Below are 19,616 nucleotides of genomic sequence, written 5' to 3' on the forward strand. Positions count from 1 at the left end.
GCCCTGAACAGTTCACTTTGAACTTCAGCCAGTATAAAAGTCTTCCTGGGGTCACATTTGGAGTTGGGTTTGACTAATGGGGATTTCTTCTCTTTGATGTTTTAATTCTCCAAGGAACGTCCAATCCCAAGCCAAGTGCCAGAGAAAAGATGCCAAAAGCACGTTCTGACTGCTGCCACCTGTCCCTTCTTCAGAATGCTGAACCAATTTCCAGTTATGTTAAAGCTGAATTCAGAGTTTAGGTAAAGGGAACAGGGAGGAGTTTGGGGAAGAATGGTGCTTTCCGTCCTCAACTGTCCCTGGAAGCTGAGCCTCTGCGCTGTCAGCCCTTCCTGCCCCCATCCTGCCCCGAAAAACCAGTAGGAGGCAAGGCCACTTTTGCTATCCTGGCCTGAAACCTGTGATGACAGTGTTCCCATCAGAGAAGGGGCTTAGGCAGCTAAAATCAGTAGGATTTAGTTGATTTGCCCTTTCTCAAATTACCTTTTTTTTTTTTTGGCCACACTGTGTCAGATCTATTTCCCTGACCAGGGATTGAACCCATGACGCATTGGGAGCCTTAGCCACTGGACGGCCAGGGAAGTCCTTCAAATTACCAGTTTTTTTTTTTTTTTTTAAAGAGCTAATCACAGAATTAGCCAAGAACCTTTATGGCAGCCCCCATAAAATCCGGTGTCATTTTTTGGTGGTGCTTGTTTGAGTATGAATTTATTACAATGCTATCCTCTGCCAGGCCAGGTGGGCAGGATGTTAGGTATTAGGTACACTAAGCAGTTTAATCCCTGTCCCACCAGGAGGGAGGCGCTGTTATTCTCCTCTCACAAAGGAAGAGTTCATCTTGATTTCCTTTAGCTGTAGAAGGATATTTTTGCTGAATTCTAGGTTGGCTTCCCCCCTTCCCCTTTTTGGCACTTTAAAGGTGTCAACTCATTGTTTTCTTTTTTTGGTCTCACTGCACAGCTTGCCAGATCTCAGTTCTGGGATCAGGGATTGAACCTGTGGTCATGGCCACCAGGAAACGCCCTGTTTGATTTTAAAATGCCTATGTAGTTGACAGGCAGAGCAGGGCAGACCAGCAGGTCGACGCACACTTACATGGCTGTTGAGTAAACCGCTTTTGTGAGAGGTGATCCCTTCGCTTTTTTGGAGGTTTTCAATCGCCATTTCAAGCTAAAGAAAATGTGCGCAGAAACAAAAGAAAATGGAAAAAAAAAAGGAAATCAGATAGTTAGCATCAGCCAAGATTTGTTTGTATTAATATCCAAACAAAGATCCGCGTGCCTATGGAATAGAAACCAGGCTGGACACAGGCAGGGGGTGGGTTAGGTGAGGGATGGATTGTGAGGGGGTAGTGAAGCCTTGGCCCGGAGTGTTACTTCATCACATGCAAAGACACCCAAAGCCCGTCAGACACCAGCAGCAGGTGGGGTCCTCCCGTCTATACGGGCCGGTCTACATGGGCAGCCAAGTTGTAACAAGTCTGGATGTGAGCATGCACAACAGGAAGACTTAGTGGCTGTGTAAGTTCAAGTTTAAGCGAAGTCAGCATAATTCTGACGCTGCTGCTCCCCACACCCGTCACGTGCGCTGGGAGACTCAGAGGACCACTGACGGTGGGGACAGATTGTGGCGCTGGTTTCCAGGTCAGCCTGTCATGTTGCAATGCCCAGGGTCTCCTGGCTGCAGGCTTTGGGAGAACACCAAGAGGCCACGACCCCAGCCCTGCCATTGCGGGGCACAGGTTCCTGGGGCCACAGAGATGGGACTGAGTGGCGGGCAGTCACGTGCAGTTTACAAGGGGGCCCTTCCTGGGAGAGGGCTTCTGAGATAGAATCTCAGGCCTCAGAGGCGAGGGCTGAGGGGCCACAGCAGGTCTCTGCAAAGGAAGAGACACCTGGTCATGTGTGGCAACCATCACATCTGAGCCCAACTCTTTTTTTTTTTTTAATTTATTTTAATTTTAATTTTGGTTGCACTGGGTCTTTGTCACTGTGTGCAGGCTTTCTCTAGTTACGGAGAGCAGGGGCTACTCTCTAATTGTGGTATACAGGCTTAGTTGCCGCGAGGCATATGGGATCTTCCTGGACCAGGGATTGAACCGGTGTCCCCTGCCTTGCAAGGTAGACTGTTAATCACTGGACCACCAGGGAAGCCCCTGAGCCCAACTCCTTCATGGAAAATGCAAATGTGAGCTCTGCTGGAAGAAATGACCCTTCAGGACCCAGGGGAGGCAAAGACCACAGAGATGCTTCTGTAAAGCCCAGCGCATTCAGAAGGTACGGGTGGACCAGTTCCTGGAGCCGTGTTCAGGAACGAGGGGCTTCTGCTTCATCCACCGCCTCTTCTGACCATGGCTGAGAATGTCTATTCTCACCACTGCTATTTGACATTGTACTGGAAGTTCTAGCCAGGGCCATAGGAGTAAAAGGAAATAGGAAATAAATAGGAAATAAAAGGCATCCACATGGAAGAGGAAGAAGCAAAACTACCTCCATTTTCAGATAGCATGATCTTAAATATGGAAAATTCTGAAGGATCCACAAAAAAAAACTATAAGCACCAGAGTTGCAAGATACAAGATGCATATACAAAAATCAATTATTTTAAACAAAGAATGATATGAAAATGAAATGAGGAAAACAGTCCTATTTGAAACAGTATCAAAGAGAATAAAATACCTAGAATAAAATATGTTTCACCAAGGAGGTGAAATAATTGTACACTGAAAAAGCCATGAAACATTTCAAGAACTTAAAGATGATCAGAACAAACAAAGACAGCCTATGTTCATGGACTGGAAGACTTACTATTAAGAGGGTAATACTCTCCTAACTGATCTATAGGCGCAATGCAATCTCTATCAAAATTCTCTACACAGCTTCCAGGTGCCTTCTCAAATTGATAAGCTGATCTTAAAATTCATATGGCATTGCAGGAGACCCCAAGTATCAAAACAATCTTGAAAAAGAAGTACCAAGTTGGAAGACTCACAAGTCCTCATTTCAAAACTGATTACAAAGTCAGTAACCAAAGCAGTGCAGGACCAGCATAGGACAGACACAGAGAACAGTGGGATGGGATTGAGAGTCCAGAAAGAAACCCATGCATCCGGGGTCAACTAACTTTCAACAAGGGTGTTCAGACCAGTCAGTGGAGAAAGAAGACACTTTTCAACAAATGGTGGTGGGATAAATAAACAGCCTCGTGCAAAGGAATGAAGAGGGACCTCACCTCACAGCATATACCAAAATCAATTCAAAATGGGCCAAAGAACTGCATGTAAGAGCTAAAACAGCAAAATCCCTAGAGGAAAACCTGAAGTAATCATGTAAAATAAGGTTATTTCCATGACCTTGGATTTGGGAATTGATTCTTAGAAACGACACCAAAAGTAAAATTTAAAAAAAGGTAAAAAATGTTTAAAAGATAAATTGGATTTCATCAAAATTAAAAACTTTTGTACATTGAAGAACACTATCAAGACAGTGAAAAGACAACCCACGGAATGGAGGAACATATTTGCAAATCATATCTCTAATCAGGGCCTATATCCAGAATATTATAAAGAACTCTCACAACTCAAAACCAAAATGACAAAATGACCTGATTAGAAAATGGGCAAAAATCTAGAATAGATATGTCTCCAATAAGCACATTAAAAAGATGCTCAACCTCATTAGTCATTAGGGAAATACAAACCAAACCACAATGAGGTACCACTTTATACCCACGAGGTTGGTTAGTAAAAGAAATAAGAAAAATATTAATGACAAGTGTTGGCAAGGATGGGGAGGAATTGGGAACCCTTGTCCATTGCTGGTGGGAATGCAAAATGGTTCAGCCACTGTGGTAGACATTTGTTAAACATAAAGTCGGTTAAGCCACATGACCCAGCAATGCCATTAGACCCAAGGTAATTGAAAACAGGTGTTCTAACAAAAACTTGTCCATAGTAGTGTTATTCATAATGACAAGAAAGCAGAAAAATGCAAAGGTCAGTCACGGATGAATGGATAAACAAGAGATGGTCCACACGTACAAGAGAATATTATTCACACCCCCAGAGGAGTGAAGCACTGACACATGTTACAATGTGGCTGAGCCTTGAAAATATGATGCTCAGTGCAAGAGGCCAGACACAAAAGGCCACGTGGGAGGGGTTCTAGTGGGAGGGGTTCACTGGGAGGCGTTCATTTGTCCAGAACAGGTGAATCCATGGAGACAGAAGGCAGATCAGTTTAGCTGCCGGGGGCTGGAGGGGGAAGGAATGGGGTGGGGGGGAGGGTGACTCCTAACTGGTACAGGGTGATGAGAATGTTCTGGAACTCGATAGGGTAATGGTTACACAACATTGTGAAAATGTACCAAATGCCACTGGTTTGTACCCTTTTACATAATTAAAATGGTGCATTTTTATGTTCTGTGAAATTTACCTCAATGAAAACTATATAATTAAAAAAACTTTAGTCTCACTTGCAATTTGAATGAATCTTTTTACTCACATGCCTGGTTTTGTAACACTGTGCACCGGTCACTTGGAAAATATTGGTTCACCAAGTTTGCAGATCTTCCAAATACTGACACATTTCATCATACAATATCGAAAACATCCAGTCATTTCAGCAAGATACCAGTTTTCCAAAATTAAATTTTTTTTTGTAGAATATATTGGCAATAAAATCTGTCAGTTGTTTCCCTGGATGTGTCAGGCTCACAGCTGTTCATTTTTGAGAAAATGCGGGCCAGATCTCCAGGTCTGAATAATCATAATTTGTCTGTCATTCTTTCAAGGAAAAATAGCACTTCATGCATTCATAGACTGCAGCCTGCCAGGCTCCTCTGTCCATGGGGATTCTCCAGGCAAGAATGCTGGAGTGGGTTGCCATGTGCTACTCCAGGAGATCTTCCCAACCTGGGGACTGAACGCAGGTCTCCTGCACTGAAGTCAGGTTAATTACTGAGTGAGCCAGCAGAGCTACTTGCTAGCTGTGGTTCCAGGGCTTCTCACTGCAGTGGCTTCTCTTATTGCAGAGCACAGGCTCTAAGGTGCACGGGCTTCAGCAGTTTCGACTTGTGGGCTCTAAAGTACAGGCTCAGTAAGTAGTTGTGGCACACAGGCATGTGGGATCTTCCCAGATCAGGGATCGAATCTGTGTCCCCTGCATTGGCAGGTGGATTCTTAACCACTGGAGCATCAGGGAAGCCCATGAAAACAATTTAGATCTCATGGAGTACCTGAGAGGGTGCCAGACATATGTAAGACTGACTGCCAAAAGGCGTGGAGTTCTGAGTATTGTGGAAAAGAATACAAATGAACATTTGCTGTGTAAGGCCATCCTCAAACCCCCCTAGCTAGTAAACAGGGTCTGAACAAGCCCACTGATATTATACATTAAATTAACTTGACTCACAGTGGAACCTCCCAAGGTGTTCACTGCATTTTAAAATTAAGACATCGGGGACACTTCTGAAGGTCGTGAAGTTCAGGAAAACATCCCTAGTTCCTCAAGTTCCGATGGAGAGGTTGGTGACCTGGAGTTAGGACAGAAGGCACAGCGCAGTGCATCCAGCAGAGGGCGCTCCGGCGCCGCCTCCCAGCAGCGCCCAACCAGCCAGCATCCTTGGAAAAGGAGCCTCTCACACTGGATCTTGAAGTCGGGGCGGGGAGTCGGGGTGCAGGGGTTAGTGGGGGAGGGTGGGGGGGTGAGTGGGAAGGGAGGCTTGCTTACAGACCTGACCCAGGGATTCTCACTGCACAAGTACAAAAGGCTTGCTCAGTCCTCTCAGGGGCTGGAAAAATTAGTGTTTAAAGTGGAAATTAATTTTATACTCCACTGGAGTTTAATTCTTATTATTAAAATTTTTTTTATCAAAGTGGTACCTGCACATGTCCAACATGTAAGGAAGAGCCAAGGATGGACGTAGAGGTGGCCCATTCCCACCCCAGGGCTAGGCAGCTGCTGCTGCTAAGTCGCTTCAGTCGTGTCCGACTCTGTGTGACCCCATAGACGGCAGCCCACCAGGCTCCCCCGTCCCTGGGATTCTCCAGGCAAGAACACTGGAGTGGGTTGCCATTTCCTTCTCCAATGCATGAAAGTGAAAAGTGAAAGTGAAGTCCCTCAGTCGTATCCGACTAGGCAGCTTTCCCTAAAATCATTTCTGTTTTCTGAACTTTTTGAGGATTCCTTTACATCTTGGTATTATGTATAACATGGATGCGTGTTATACATATATATATTATATATGTTATACACATATATTATATGTATATTATGTATGTGTATATAATATTATGTATATTATGTATATAATATACATATATAACATATGTATACATGTTATACATATATATATACACACATACATATTTCTTGACTTACCAGGAGTTTCATCTTTATTTCTTTTAAGATTATTTTTTTTGATGTGGACCTTTTTGTTTTTTTAAAGTCTTTATTGAATTTGCTACAATATTGCTTCTGTTTCATGCTTTGTCTTTTTGGCCGAAAGGCATGTGGACTCTTAGCTCCCCAACCAGGGGTTGAACCTGCACCCCCACATTGGAAGGCAAAGTGTAAGCCACTGGACCACCAGGGAAGTCCTCCATCTTTATCTTTGATTGGGCGCAGTGCAGCCCTTATTCCTTTTCCTTGGCAATTTAATCTCACTGGCTTCCACTGCGAGAATTATTAGCAGAACGCTGTGGAAAAGTGTACACACATATTATGCTTTAGGGGCTCTGGAGAAAGGTGGGGAGACAATGCTTAAGGACTTATGATCAAAGATACAGTGTCTCAAGAACTTAAGTAATACCAGAGCGCAGATAAGTTTTCAGTTCAGTTCAGTTCAGTCGCTTAGTCATGTCCAACTCTTTGTGACCCCATGAACCGCAGCACGGCATGCCTCCCTGTCCATCACCAACTCCCGGAGTTCACCCAAACCCATGTCCATCGAGTCGGTGATGCCATCCAACCATCTCACCCTCTGTTGTCCCCCTCTCCAAGTATCACCCAGGTGGCTCAGTGGTAAAGAATCCACCTGCCAATGCAGGAGACGCAGGCTCGATCCCCAGGCCAGGAAGATCCCTGGAGAAGGAAATGGCAAGCCACTCCAGTATGCTTGCCTGCAGAATCCCATGGACAGAGGAGCCCGGATGGCTACAATCCATGGGGTGGCAGAGTCAAACATGACTGAGCACCTGAGCATACACGCACACGTATATTGAAATTTAGTCTAGCATTTTAAAAATTTTAAAGAAAATTTAAAAATTCATTTCCTGTTTAATCCTGGGAAGATTTTGCCTGACATAAGGACTAGATTCATGTCTTCTAAGAGAGGGTGAAAGTTACTTCTCCTTTGAGTTCATTAGCATCCGCCCAAATGGTCATTCCATCCATAACACAGTAATCTCATTAAAATGACTTGACAGACCAAGATCACCCCTGCAAAGGGCCAGCAATGACCAGTATCAAAGCAAACTTGTATCTCAAGCCTGGATCTAGCCGTGCCTTGTGGCATGTGGGATCTCAGTTCCCTGACCAGAGATGGAACCCAGACCCCCTGCATTGGGAGTGCAGAGTCTTAGCCACTGGACCCCCAGGGAAGTCTAAGTAGTCATTTTTAAAGGATAACAAACATGTTTAGCTCTTCTTGTAGTTCCTAGAACTTAAAATATCATAGTTCTACTTCTTAATTCATCGATTAAACTTAAAAAAAAAAAGATGTTTAGTTTGGAAATAACTCCAGACTTACAAAAAGGTGCAAAAAGAGCACAAAGCTTTCCTATAGGCCCTTCAGCCAGCCTCCCCAAATGGTCATTGACCTCATTGACCCAATGACCTCCCCAAGACCTGGAAACCAGCCCCCACTCAACACCATTAACCAATCAGAAGTCCCATCTATGGACCAGGAGCCAATCAGGGGTCACACACTGTGGGTATTTGCATACGAAGCCATGAAAGAAAACAAGAACACAAGGAAAAGATGAAGGAAATTAAAAAGAGGCTTTTATTGAGTGGTGACCCATGTATACCTTGACATGATGAATGGGTTTGTGTCACTCTAAACAGGATGATGACTTCTCTGGAAAATTAACTGAGACTTTTTAGAATAAGTTCCAGTTTCCAGTAGCACTCTTTAATTTTGTCACTTAAAGCAGAACAGAGACAAAAATTTCAGGTAGATCTTTCAAAGGGACACTGCTACCCGCTTTGCAAAGAAATGTGCAAAACCAAATTCAAAAGTGATGACATCGTTAGATGTTTGTCAAAACCCATGGAACATACAACACAAAGAAGGAGCCCTAACATCAGCCAGGGGCTTTAGTTAATAACAATAAGGTGTCACTATTGGCTCAGTGGCTGTAACAAATGCACCAAGCTTAGGTAAGATGTTAATAATAAGGAGAACTCTTGGGTCCATGGGGTGGGGAATTATGGGAATTCTCTGGTTTAGGTTCAATTTTGAGCATTACTTTGCTAGTGTGTGAGATGAGTGCAATTCTGCGGTAGTTTGAACATTCTTTGGCATTGCCTTTCTTTGGGATTGGAATGAAAACTGACCTTTTCTAGTCCTGTGGTCACAGCTGAGTTTTCCAGATTTGCTGGCATATTGAGTGCAGCACTTTCACAGCATCTTTTTTAAGGATTTGAAATAGCTTAGCTGGAATTCCATCACCTCCACTAGCTTTGTTCATAGTGCTGCTTCTTAAGGCCCACTTGATTCTCATTCCAGGATGTCTGGCTCTAGGTGAGTGACCACACCATCGTGGTTATCTGGGTCATGAAGATCTTTTTTGTGTAGTTCTTCTGTGTATTCTTGCCACCTCTTAATATCTTCTGTTTCTGTTAGGTCCATACCATTTCTGTTCTTTATGATGCTCATCTTTGCACGAAATGTTCCCTTAGTATCTCTGATTTTCTTGAAGAGATCTCTAGTCTTTCCCATTCTGTTGTTTTCCTCTGTTTCTTTGCATTGATCACTGAGGAAGGCTTTCTTATCTTTCCTTGCTATTCTCTGGAAATCTGCACCCAAATGGGTATATCTTTCCTTTTCTCCGTTGCCTTTAGCTTCTCTTCTTTTCACAGCTATTTGTAAGGCTTCCTCAGACAACCATTTTGCTAGCAAAGTAATGCTCAAAATTCTCCAAGCCAGGCTTCAACAGTACGTGAACCCTGAACTTCAAGATATTCAAGCTGGATTTAGAAAAGGTAGAGGAACCAGAGATCAAATTGTCAACATCTGCTGGATCATTGAAAAAGCAAGAGAGTTCCAGAAAAACATCTACTTTTGCTTTGTTGATTACGCCAAAGCCTTTGACTGTATGGATCACAACGAACTGTGTAAAATTCTTAAAGAGATGGGAATACCAGACCATCTGACCTGCCTCCTGTTGCAGGTTAAGAAGCAACAGTTAGAACTGGACATGGAACAACAGACTGGTTCCAAATTGGGAAAGGAGTACGTCAAGGCTGTATATTGTCACCCTGCTTATTTAACTTATATGCAGAGTACATCATGAGAAATGCTGGGCTGGATGAAGCACAAGCCAGAATCGAGATTGCTGGGAGAAATATCAATAACCTCAGATACGCAGATGACACTAGCCTTATGGCAGAAAGTGAAGAGGAACTAAAGAGCCTCTTGATGAAAGTGAAAGAAGAGAATGAAAAAGTTGGCTTAAAACTCAACATTAAGAAAACTAAGATCATGGCCTCTGGTCCCATCACTTCATAGCAAATAGATGCAGAAACGATTGAAACAGTGAGAGATTTTATTTTGGGGGGGCTCTAAAATCACTGAAGATGGTGACTGCAGCCATGAAATTAAGATGCTTGCTCCTTGGAAGACAAGCTATGACCAACCTAGATAGCATGTTAAAAAGCAGAGACATTACTTTGCCAACAAAGGTCCATCTAGTCAAAGCTATAGTTTTTCCAGTAGTTATGTATGGACGTGAGAGTTGGACTGTAAAGAAAGCTGAGCACCAAAGAATTGATGCTTTTGAACCATGGTGTTGGAGAAGACTCTTGAGAGTCCCTTGGACAGCAAGGAGATCCAACCAATTCATCCTAAAGGAAATCAGTCCTGAATATTCTTTGGAAAGACTGATGCTGAAGCTGAAACTCTCATACTTTGGCCACCTGATGCTAAGAACCGACTCATTGGAAAAGACCTTGATACTTGGAAAGATTGAAGGCGGGAAGAGAAGGGGACGACAGAAGATAAGACGGTTGGATGGTATCACCAACACAATGGACGTGAGTTTGAGTAGGGTCTAGGAGTTGGTGATGGACAGGGAAGCCTGGGCTGCTGCATTCCATGGGGTCACAAAGAGTTGGATACGACTGAGCGACTGAACTGAACTGAGGCTCAATTTTTCTATAAACCTAAAATTTCTCTAAAAAAGTCTCCTAAACAGATAAAAAGTGATGATGAATTACTTATTTATTCATTCATGTATTGTTTTGGTTGGTTGCACAATCTTAGTTCCTTGACCAGGGATTGAACCCACTTCACTTGCAGTGGAAGCACTGAGTCTTAACTGCTGGACTGCCAGGGAAGTCTGATGACGAATATTTTAGAGAAAAAATGGATGTGCTTTTGCTGGCAAAATGTTTCCTGTGGTATTTGGACAAAGGTCTGTCCAGGGGGCAAGGTAGCCTCTAGCAAAAGCCCAGTAGGCATGTGAGCTTGCCGTCAAGATATCCTGATCTTCCCTGAAAACACAGGCTACAGATAAGAGCTGTTTTGCAGCTGATGATCCATTGTGAGCTGTGAGGCCACGTGGATGGTGCACCAGCCCCGTGGGCCACCAGGAAGTGTGCCATGAGAATGGAGAGGCCCGCGTGGGAAGCCAGGCCAGACACAAGGAGGCATGGACAGGCTCTCCATCAGTCTTACTGAGCGTAGACGGAAGCTAGTCCCTTACAGACATATCTACTTGCAGTGACCATGTGACGGTCTTCTCGGAGAGCTGGACAGAGGATGTGAGATTTGGCTCCTCTATACCCACGAGTGCAGGTGGTCAGAGCCAGGATGTTTGCTGGGGTCCTGAAAGCAGGAGCTGAGTCTCTGATGACTCAGACAAGAAACTCCTCGATTTCTAGTGGCACGTCTCAGAGACGTCTGCTGTAGCCTGCACACTGCAGAGCTTGAATCTGTCATCCCAAGGCCCCAGATACCGCAACTAAAATATATATATTCTTTTTCATATTCTTTTCCATTCGGGTTTATTAAAGGATATTGAATATAGTTGCCTGTGCTGTACAGTAGGACATTGTTGTTTATCTATTTTGTGTATAGTAGTTTATATCTGCTAATCTTTGGAAGGAATGATGCTAAAGCTGAAACTCTAGTACTTTGGCCACTTCATGCGAAGAGTTGACTCATTGGAAAAGATTCTGATGCTGAGAGGGGACGACAGAGGATGAGATGGCTGGATGGCATCACTGACTCGATGGACGTGAGTCTGAGTGAACTCCGGGAGTTGGTGATGGACAGGGAGGCCTGGCGTGCTGTGATTCATGAGGTCACAAAGAGTCAGACACGACTGAGCGACTGAACTGAACTGAACTGAATCCCAGACTTCTAATTTATCCCTCCCCTACCCACTTTCCCCTTTGGTAACCATAACTTTGTTTTCTGTGTCTGTGAATCTGTTTTGTAAATAAATTCATTTGTAACATATTTTAGATTCTACATATTGTTGTTGTTCAGTCGCTAAGTTGTGTCCAGCTCTTTTTGTGACCCCAGGGACTGCAGCCTGCCAGGCTTCTCTGTCCTTCACTGTCTCTCCGAGTTTGCTCGAACTCATGTCCATTGAGTTGATGATGTCATCCAACCATTTCATCCTCTGCTGCCCCTTTCCCCTCCTGCCCTCAATCTTTCCCTGAAGAAAAATCTTTCTCCTGCTCTCAATCAGGGTCTTTTCCAATGAGCTGACTCTTTGAACCACGTGGCCAAAGGATTGGAGCCTCAGCTTCAGCATCAGTCCTTCCAATGAATATTCAGGGTTGATTTCCTTTAGGATTGACTGGTTTGATCTCCTTGCAGCAAGGGACTCTCGAGAGTCTTCTCTGGCACCACAATTCAAAAGCATCAATTCTTCAGTGCTCAGCTTTCTTTATGGTCCAACTCTCACAGCCATACATGACTACTGGGAAAACTGTAGCTTTGACTAGACTGACCTTTGTTGGCAAAGTAATGCTTTTTAATACACTGTCTAGGTTTGTCACAGTTTTCCTTCAAAGGAGCAAGAATCTTTTAATTTCATGGCTATAGTCATTGCCCGCAGTGATTTTGGAGCTCAAGAAAATAAAATCGGTCCTGGAAGAGCAGGGTAGGTGGATTTCCAATCAGTTAAAAAACTTGAACCCCAGATATCAGACCACAGTGACTGGGCAGCCCAGGGTCTGAGCTGCCTTTGTTTGTGGTGAGGTGGTGTGGACCACAGAGAACATCATGACTATGATTGCAGTTGGTCTGTGACCTGTGACCTTAGTTTATTCACTAGTATGAGTCGATGCAGTTTGCTGATGTGGAGGCATCGTGTCTGTGAGGAACACTCCCGACTGACAGCAGCTCCATGCTCAGGTCTGCCAGCCAGTCCCCTGAGGGTGTGCTGAGGGCCCTGCAGGGGGCAGGTGGGGAGGCACAGGTTGCTGGTGCCCCGGGATGGCGGGGTGGGCGGTGCCCACAGCCTGTCTCTAGGGAGCAGGTGGGGAGGCACAGGCTGGTGGTGCCCCAGGATGGCAGGGCAGGCGGCGCCCACACTCTGGACATAGAAAGGAGAGGCCAGAAAGACTTGGGGGGCCTCTGATATCGCTGTGACCCTGAAACACATCAGGATCGAGAGAACAGGGATGAGGTTAGAGCATCCCCTTCTATTGAAAATTAGGCCTCCACAAAAACAGGAAGGTATTTTTTAATTGACCCATCATTTCAATAGTCTATAGAAGAAAAAGCACATGATCGTATCGATGAAAAGAAAGCATTTGACAAAACTCACGAGAAAGCATTTGACAAAACTCAACATCCAATTATGATAAAGACTCTCAGAAAACTGGGAATAGAAGGAAACTTCCTCAATCTGAAAAAGAGCATTGTGAAAACCCTACAGGTAACATCACTTAGGGATGAAAGACTGAAGCTTTTCCCTGAGGGATATCCACTCTCACTACTCATATGTAACATCGTACAAGATGTCCTGGGCTTCCCAGATGGCGATAGTGGTAAAGAACCCACCTGCCAATGCAGGAGACATAAGAGACATGGGTTCAATACCTGGGTCGGGAAGATCCCCGGAGGAGGGCACGGCAACCCACTCCAGTATTCTTGCCTGGAGAATCCCATGGACAGAGGAGCCTGGTGGGCTACAGCCCATAGGATCGCAAAGAGTCAGACATGACTGAAGTGAATTAGCATGCACAGGATGTTCTAGCCAGTGCAGTAAGGCAAGAAAAAGAAATAAAAGTCATCCAGATTGGAAAGGGGGAAATAAAACTGTTTCTATTCGCAGACCACAAAAAACTCTGAGAACTAAAAAGTGAGTTTGGTAAAGTCTCAGGAGGCAAAGTCAAGAGCCAGAAATCAACTATATTTTCATACATTAGCAATGAAGAGTTGGAAATTAAAAATCAATACCACTTACAATAGCTCCAAACCCAAAAGATACTTAAAGATGTCAATTCTCTCCAAACTGATATAGAGCTTTAAGGCTATTTAATCAAAATCTCACTAGGAATTTTTTGTAAATATAGATAAACTGATCTAAAATTTATATAGAACTTGTAAGAGAATAGAAAACACTTTAAAGACTGGTAAAGAATATTTGCATATCACAAATCTGGCAGGGGACTTGAATCCAGAATATACAAACAATTCTTAAAATTAACAGTAAGAACACAGACAACACAGTTAAAATAATAACAATAAACTTCAACTGACACATCCCCAGAGAATATATATATGAGAGGCAAAGCCCATGAATGGGTTCTCACCATCACTAGCGATTACGAAAATGCAAATTACAACACTGATGAAAATGGCTAAAACCAAAGATGCTGACGACACCTGAGAACGGAGGAGGCTGGCGACAAGGTGGACGAGAGGAGCTCACACTTGGCTGGGGGAGGAACTCACACTGCGCAGGAAAACATGGGTGGTTTTGGATAAAGTTAAACATGTACTTACCATAGGAGCAAGCAATCCCACTTGTAGGCATTGATTAACCCCAGAGAAAGCAAAACATGTGTCTACACATGTGCGTACTTCTAGCTGTTTTATTCAATATCATGAAAAACTGGAAAAACCCAGGCGGCCCTCGGCTGGTGAAAGGATGAATGAACTTTTGGGTAAAGGAAGACGACTGAGGAACAGGAAGGAGCCAGTGACTCACACGACAACTGGATGGGATCTCCAGGATCCACACTGGGGGAAAGAAGCTGGCCACACAGGGGATCTTGGGGGTGATCCCCCCCGACCAAAACAAACTGCGGTGACGGAGGACAGACCCACGCGTGATAGGGCTCGTGGGTGAGAGGAGGGTGTCACTACCAAGAAATACCCAGGGAGTTCTGGGGGCAACGCCACCGTGCTGTATTCTGAGGTAGGGACAGGCACCCGAGTCTGTGTGTGCATCAGAACTTGTCTCTCTATGCACCCAAGCGGTTCACTCTATTCTGTGCTAATTTTAAAAATTAGAGTAAGTATGGGACATAGGGTTTTCAAAGCAGATATATTTCCAAAGCAGATGAGCCACGGTTTGGGGCAGAGGCAAGGGGTGCCCATATAGCTCTGCTTTGGTTCAGCCCAGTTCCGCAGGGAAGTGCCGATCTCCACCTCTTAGAGGCTGACGATGATGACCGTGGTCATGGTGGAACACCAGCAGCAGTAGCGTCCGCCAGCACGCAACAGCACTCCCAGCAGCTGCCTGGCTATCCACTCTCTGTCTTTACCGAGGACTCCAGGTTCACAGAGGGGGCACCTGTCTTAGGCTGGTGGGGCCCAACGCCCGTGGTCCCAGCTGCCTTCTACTCACCATCCTGCTGCTGTTGGGGGTTTAACCTGCCCCCTCCAGAGCCCGGGATGTACATACCGTAGCCGGCGACGAGCGGGACGTGTGGGCCAGGGTGTGCCTGGTGCCGTCCATCCCCCCGTGGATAAGGTAGGCTCCTGCGCTGGAGACGATGGGGCTGCCCCCGACGTCCATGGTGATGCCCACCATGCTGTGGGAGGGGACTGCGGGCGGGGAGGAGCCTGCCACGGTCACCTGGGCGCCGCCTGGGGCCTCAAAGTAGGAGGCGGCGCTGCTGGGGGCGTACATCTGAGGCTCGGGGTTGTAGGCGTAGGCCGTCCGCCTGGTGGAGAGAGAAAAGGCGTCGTGTCAATGCCGGGGCCCAGGGCACCGAGTGCGTGGCTAAGTCAGGCACGGACTGTCAACACAGCCAAGTTCACAGCCAGGGTCTCAGAAAGCACGGGGAATCCTTACAAACCGCAGGTGCGAACTGCACGCGGGGGCCTCCTGGGGGCATGGGGCGGGACTGCACCCGACCCTGGTTATGGGAGGGCTACCCCGGGGTAAGATGATGTAAAGTCACCCACCGATCCACCCACACCCACACCCACACCCACCCACACCCACACCCACCCACACACACACCCACACATACACACAGAGGCTCATGGGCACAAGTGCGTGCAAGGGCTGTGAAGCTGAATACACCCGATGTCAGTGTCCTGCCGTCACAGATGCTGTCACCACTGGCGACAGGGAGCCAGATGGGAGCCTGGGGGAATGGTACAAGGGACTCTGGGCTCATTTTGCAGCTTCCTGAGAATCTAGTTCTTTCAACCCAGAAAGTCAGTTGTTTTTTTAAATGTAATTGCTTTATAAAAAGAATATCTAAAGGATTCCAAGAATTCGTCTGATGTTCCTTTAACATCTGGATCAAATCATTCACCATGTCCATTGATGTCCAGCCTGCTGCAGTGAAAGGAGGTCAGTAGGGTTTTTTCCTCAGGGGTGACTGAGGGAAGGCCCCTCTGGGGGGGTAGGGAGGTCCCTCCGATCTCTGGGGGACATCATCTCTGACCACAGTGCAGTCAAACCAGGCCACTACCACCAGAGTGCCCCCAGAGTCTGCTGGGGCCCCAGGGTTCACCCATCCTCCTCTGGGTCAGCACTGAGCTGCAGACACTCAGGATACCAGGAGTCACATCTCTAACCACAGCCAGGCCTCCACGCCCTCCCAGGACCCCACTGGGGAGTCGTGAAACCAGAGTCAGAAGCAGGCACAAGGATGCATGCCTAGCAGTGAGCTTCTGCTCACTCTGCCCCAAGCATCACAGAGTTCAAAAGCAGAGAGCCCTGGACGTCCTTGACAAGTAGAAGATGAAGTTCTCAAAACATCAAGATAAGCCAGAGGCTAACAGAGGCCAGATCAAGTTCTCAAAACATCAAGATAAGCCAGAGGCTAACAGAGACCATCCCCATGGAAAAGAAATGCAAAAAAGCAAAATGGCTGTCTGGGGAGGCCTTACAAATAGCTGTGAAAAAAAGAGAAGCGAAAAGCAAAGGAGAAAAGGAAAGATATAAGCATCTGAATGCAGAGATCCAAAGAATAGCAAGAAGAGATAAGAAAGCCTTCCTCAGTGATCGAGGCAAAGAAATAGAGGAAAACAACAGAATGGGAAAGACTAGAGATCTCTTGAAGAAAATCAGAGATACCAAGGGAACATTTCATGCAAAGATGGGCTCAATAAAGGACAGAAATGGTAGGGACCTAACAGAAGCAGAAGATATTAAGTAGAGGTGGCAAGAATACACAGAAGAACTGTACAAAAAAGATCTTCAAGACCCAGATAATCATGATGGTGTGATCACTGACCTAGAGCCAGACATCCTGGAATGTGAAGTCAAGTGGGCCTTAGAAAGCATCACTATGAACAAAGCTAGTGGACGTGATGGAATTCCAGTTGAGCTATTTCAAATCCTGGAAGATGATACTGTGAAAGTGCTGCATTCAATATGCCAGCAAATTTGGAAAACTCAGCAGTGGCCACAGGACTGGAAAAGGTCAGTTTTTATTCCAATCCCAAAGAAAGACAATGCCAACGAATGCTCAAACTACCGCACAATTGCACTCATCTCACACCCTAGAAAAATAATGCTCAAAATTCTCCAAGCCAGGCTTCAGCAATACGTAAACCGTGAACTTCCAGTTGTTCAAGCTGGTTTTAGAAAAGGCAGAGGAACCAGAGATCAAATTGCCAACATCCTCTGGATCATCGAAAAAGCAAGAGAATTCCAGAAAAACATCCATTTCTGCTTTATTGACTATGCCAAAGCCTTTGACTGTGTGGATCACAATAAACTGTGGAAAATTCTTCAAGAGATGGGAATACCAGACCACCTGACCTGCCTCTTGAGAAATTTGTATGCCGGTCAGGAAGCAACAGTTAGAACTGGACATGGAACAACAGACTGGTTCCAAATAGTAAAAGGAATACTGGCTGAATATCAAGGCTGTATATTGTCACCCTGCTTATTTAACTTATATGCAGAGTACATCATGAGAAATGCTGGGCTGGAAGAAGCACAAGCTGGAATCAAGATTTCTGGGAGAAATATCAATAACCTCAGATATGCAGATGACACCACCCTTATGGCAGAAAGTGAAGAGGAACTGAAAAGCCTCTTGATGAAAGTGAAAGAGGAGAGTGAAAAAGTTGGCTTAAAACTCAACATTCAGAAAACGAAGATCATGGCATCTGGTCCCATCATTTCATGGGAAATAGATGGGGAAACAGTGGAAACAGTGTCAGACTTTATTTTTTGGGGCTCCAAAATCACTGCAGATGGTGACTGCAGCCATGAAATTAAAAGACGCTTACTTCTTGGAAGGAAAGTTATGACCAACCTAGATAGCATATTCAAAAGCAGAGACATTACTTTGCCAACAAAGGTCCGTCTAGTCAAGGCTATGGTTTTTCCAATGGTCATGTATGGTTGTGAGAGTTGGACTGTGAAGAAAGCTGAGTGCCGAAGAATTGATGCTTTTGAACTGTGGTGTTGGAGAAGACTCTTGAGAGTCCCTTGGACTGCAAGGAGATCCAACCAGTTCATTCTGAAGGAGATCAGCCCTGGGATTTCTTTGGAAGGAATGTGATGCTAAAGCTGAAACCTCCAGTACTTTGGCCACCTCATGCAAAGAGTTGACTCATTGGAAAAGACTCTGATGCTGGGAGGGATTGGGGGCAGGAGGAGAAGGGGATGACAGAGGATGAGATGGCTGGATGGCATCACTGACTCGATGGACGTGAGTCTCAGTGAACTCCGGGAGTTGGTGATGGACAGGGAGGCCTGGCGTGCTATAATCCATGGGGTCGCAAGGAGTCGGACACAACTGAGCGACTGAAATGAACTGAACTGAACTGAACTGAACAGAAGCCAGAATGAAAAAGCAGAGATGGAAATGGTTTCTGGGTTTCAAAGGTGGGCTCTCCAGACTTCAAGGGTGGATTGGAGTTTCTGTTTTTTAAAACTGCCTTTCCTTGAAGTAAAACTACAAAGGCCTATGATTTCTGATATCTCCACTGGGCTGAGATGTCCTGATGGGGGTGTAATAGCTGAGTCACCCCACCAGGAGGTGAAGGGAGAAGATTGTGGGCAAACCCATCGCCAGGGGAGCACAGTAGGCATGGTGGCCAGGTTGGTTGTCTGTGAACCCCTTCCTGGGGAGGGGAGAAGGCACCCACGTACAAGGCTCCGTTGGTGAAGACGGCGTCCCCGCCCTCCACGTACTGCAGCTGGGCGGGGTACACGTGCTGCGCCGGCTGGACCTGAAACAACAGCAGACACCTGGCGTTACACGGTCCAGATCATCCAGGTGGAAATATCTCCTATTGCCTTTTGTGAACACGTAGTGCCACGTTACACTTGTCCTACCCCGGCTGGCACACCTAAAACCTAGGAGAGATGGTCACGTCGAGGCCACGTATTCCAGATTAACCCAGACAGGGATGACGCAGCAGGTTGGGGCCCCTATTCCATGCGGAGAGGAGCCCCGCTGGAAGCCGAGATCCAGAACAGGGCGGGAGGTGGTGGTGGTGATGGTGCCTGGGGTCTACTGACCACTGGGCAGAGGGGCCGGTCTTGCTTGATGGTGGACACCAGAGATGTGGACAGAACTGGGACCTTGGAGCGTCTGATCCCGCTCCCCATTATCCCACCCTCCATTATCCCACCCCCCGGCAGGGCAGGGGCTCAAGTGGCTCACGTGCTCTATCACCCCCACGCCACCCTCTTTGGTGCCCTAGTGGCTGTCCCCAGCAGCTGGGTGGGGGGAGGGGCCTTGGGAACCCCTCTGGGAGAGACTGTGAAGGTCTGAGCAGAATCAGTAGGAGTGCTGGGCCTGGAGTAGGGGTTGGGGGCTCCGGGGGGAGGAGGGGTGATGGGAAGACCCCTCCCTCCTCTGTCAGTCCACAGCCTCAGCTGATGGCCCCTGGGGGATGCAGGCGCTCTGATGGAGCCCAGAGCTCTGTGTGGGGAACTTCAGGACTCTGCTATGGAGGGAGGCTTAGTGGATGCTTGATTCAAGCTCACTGGGGATGAGGAA

General features: G+C 46.2%; 1 protein-coding gene across 4 annotated transcripts in view; it reads right to left on the reverse strand.

The window, feature by feature from the left end:
- Positions 1-19,616, reverse strand: part of RFX2 (regulatory factor X2) — a 92,952-nt gene that overhangs the window by 20,074 nt on the left and 53,262 nt on the right. For 3 of the 4 annotated variants that reach the window (XM_027547413.1, XM_027547415.1, XM_027547410.1), the window contains 3 exons: positions 18,761-18,840; positions 15,095-15,356; positions 1,096-1,170 (listed from right to left, as the gene is read on the reverse strand). In XM_027547413.1, the coding sequence (XP_027403214.1) occupies positions 1,096-1,170; positions 15,095-15,356; positions 18,761-18,840 (417 nt within the window). The remainder of the gene's footprint in view (positions 1-1,095; positions 1,171-15,094; positions 15,357-18,760; positions 18,841-19,616) is intronic. The other variant, XM_027547414.1, reaches the window with a different exon arrangement.

This window comes from Bos indicus x Bos taurus, chromosome 7, assembly GCF_003369695.1.
Source record: "Bos indicus x Bos taurus breed Angus x Brahman F1 hybrid chromosome 7, Bos_hybrid_MaternalHap_v2.0, whole genome shotgun sequence".
In the NCBI taxonomy this organism is placed as follows: Eukaryota; Metazoa; Chordata; class Mammalia; order Artiodactyla; family Bovidae; genus Bos; species Bos indicus x Bos taurus.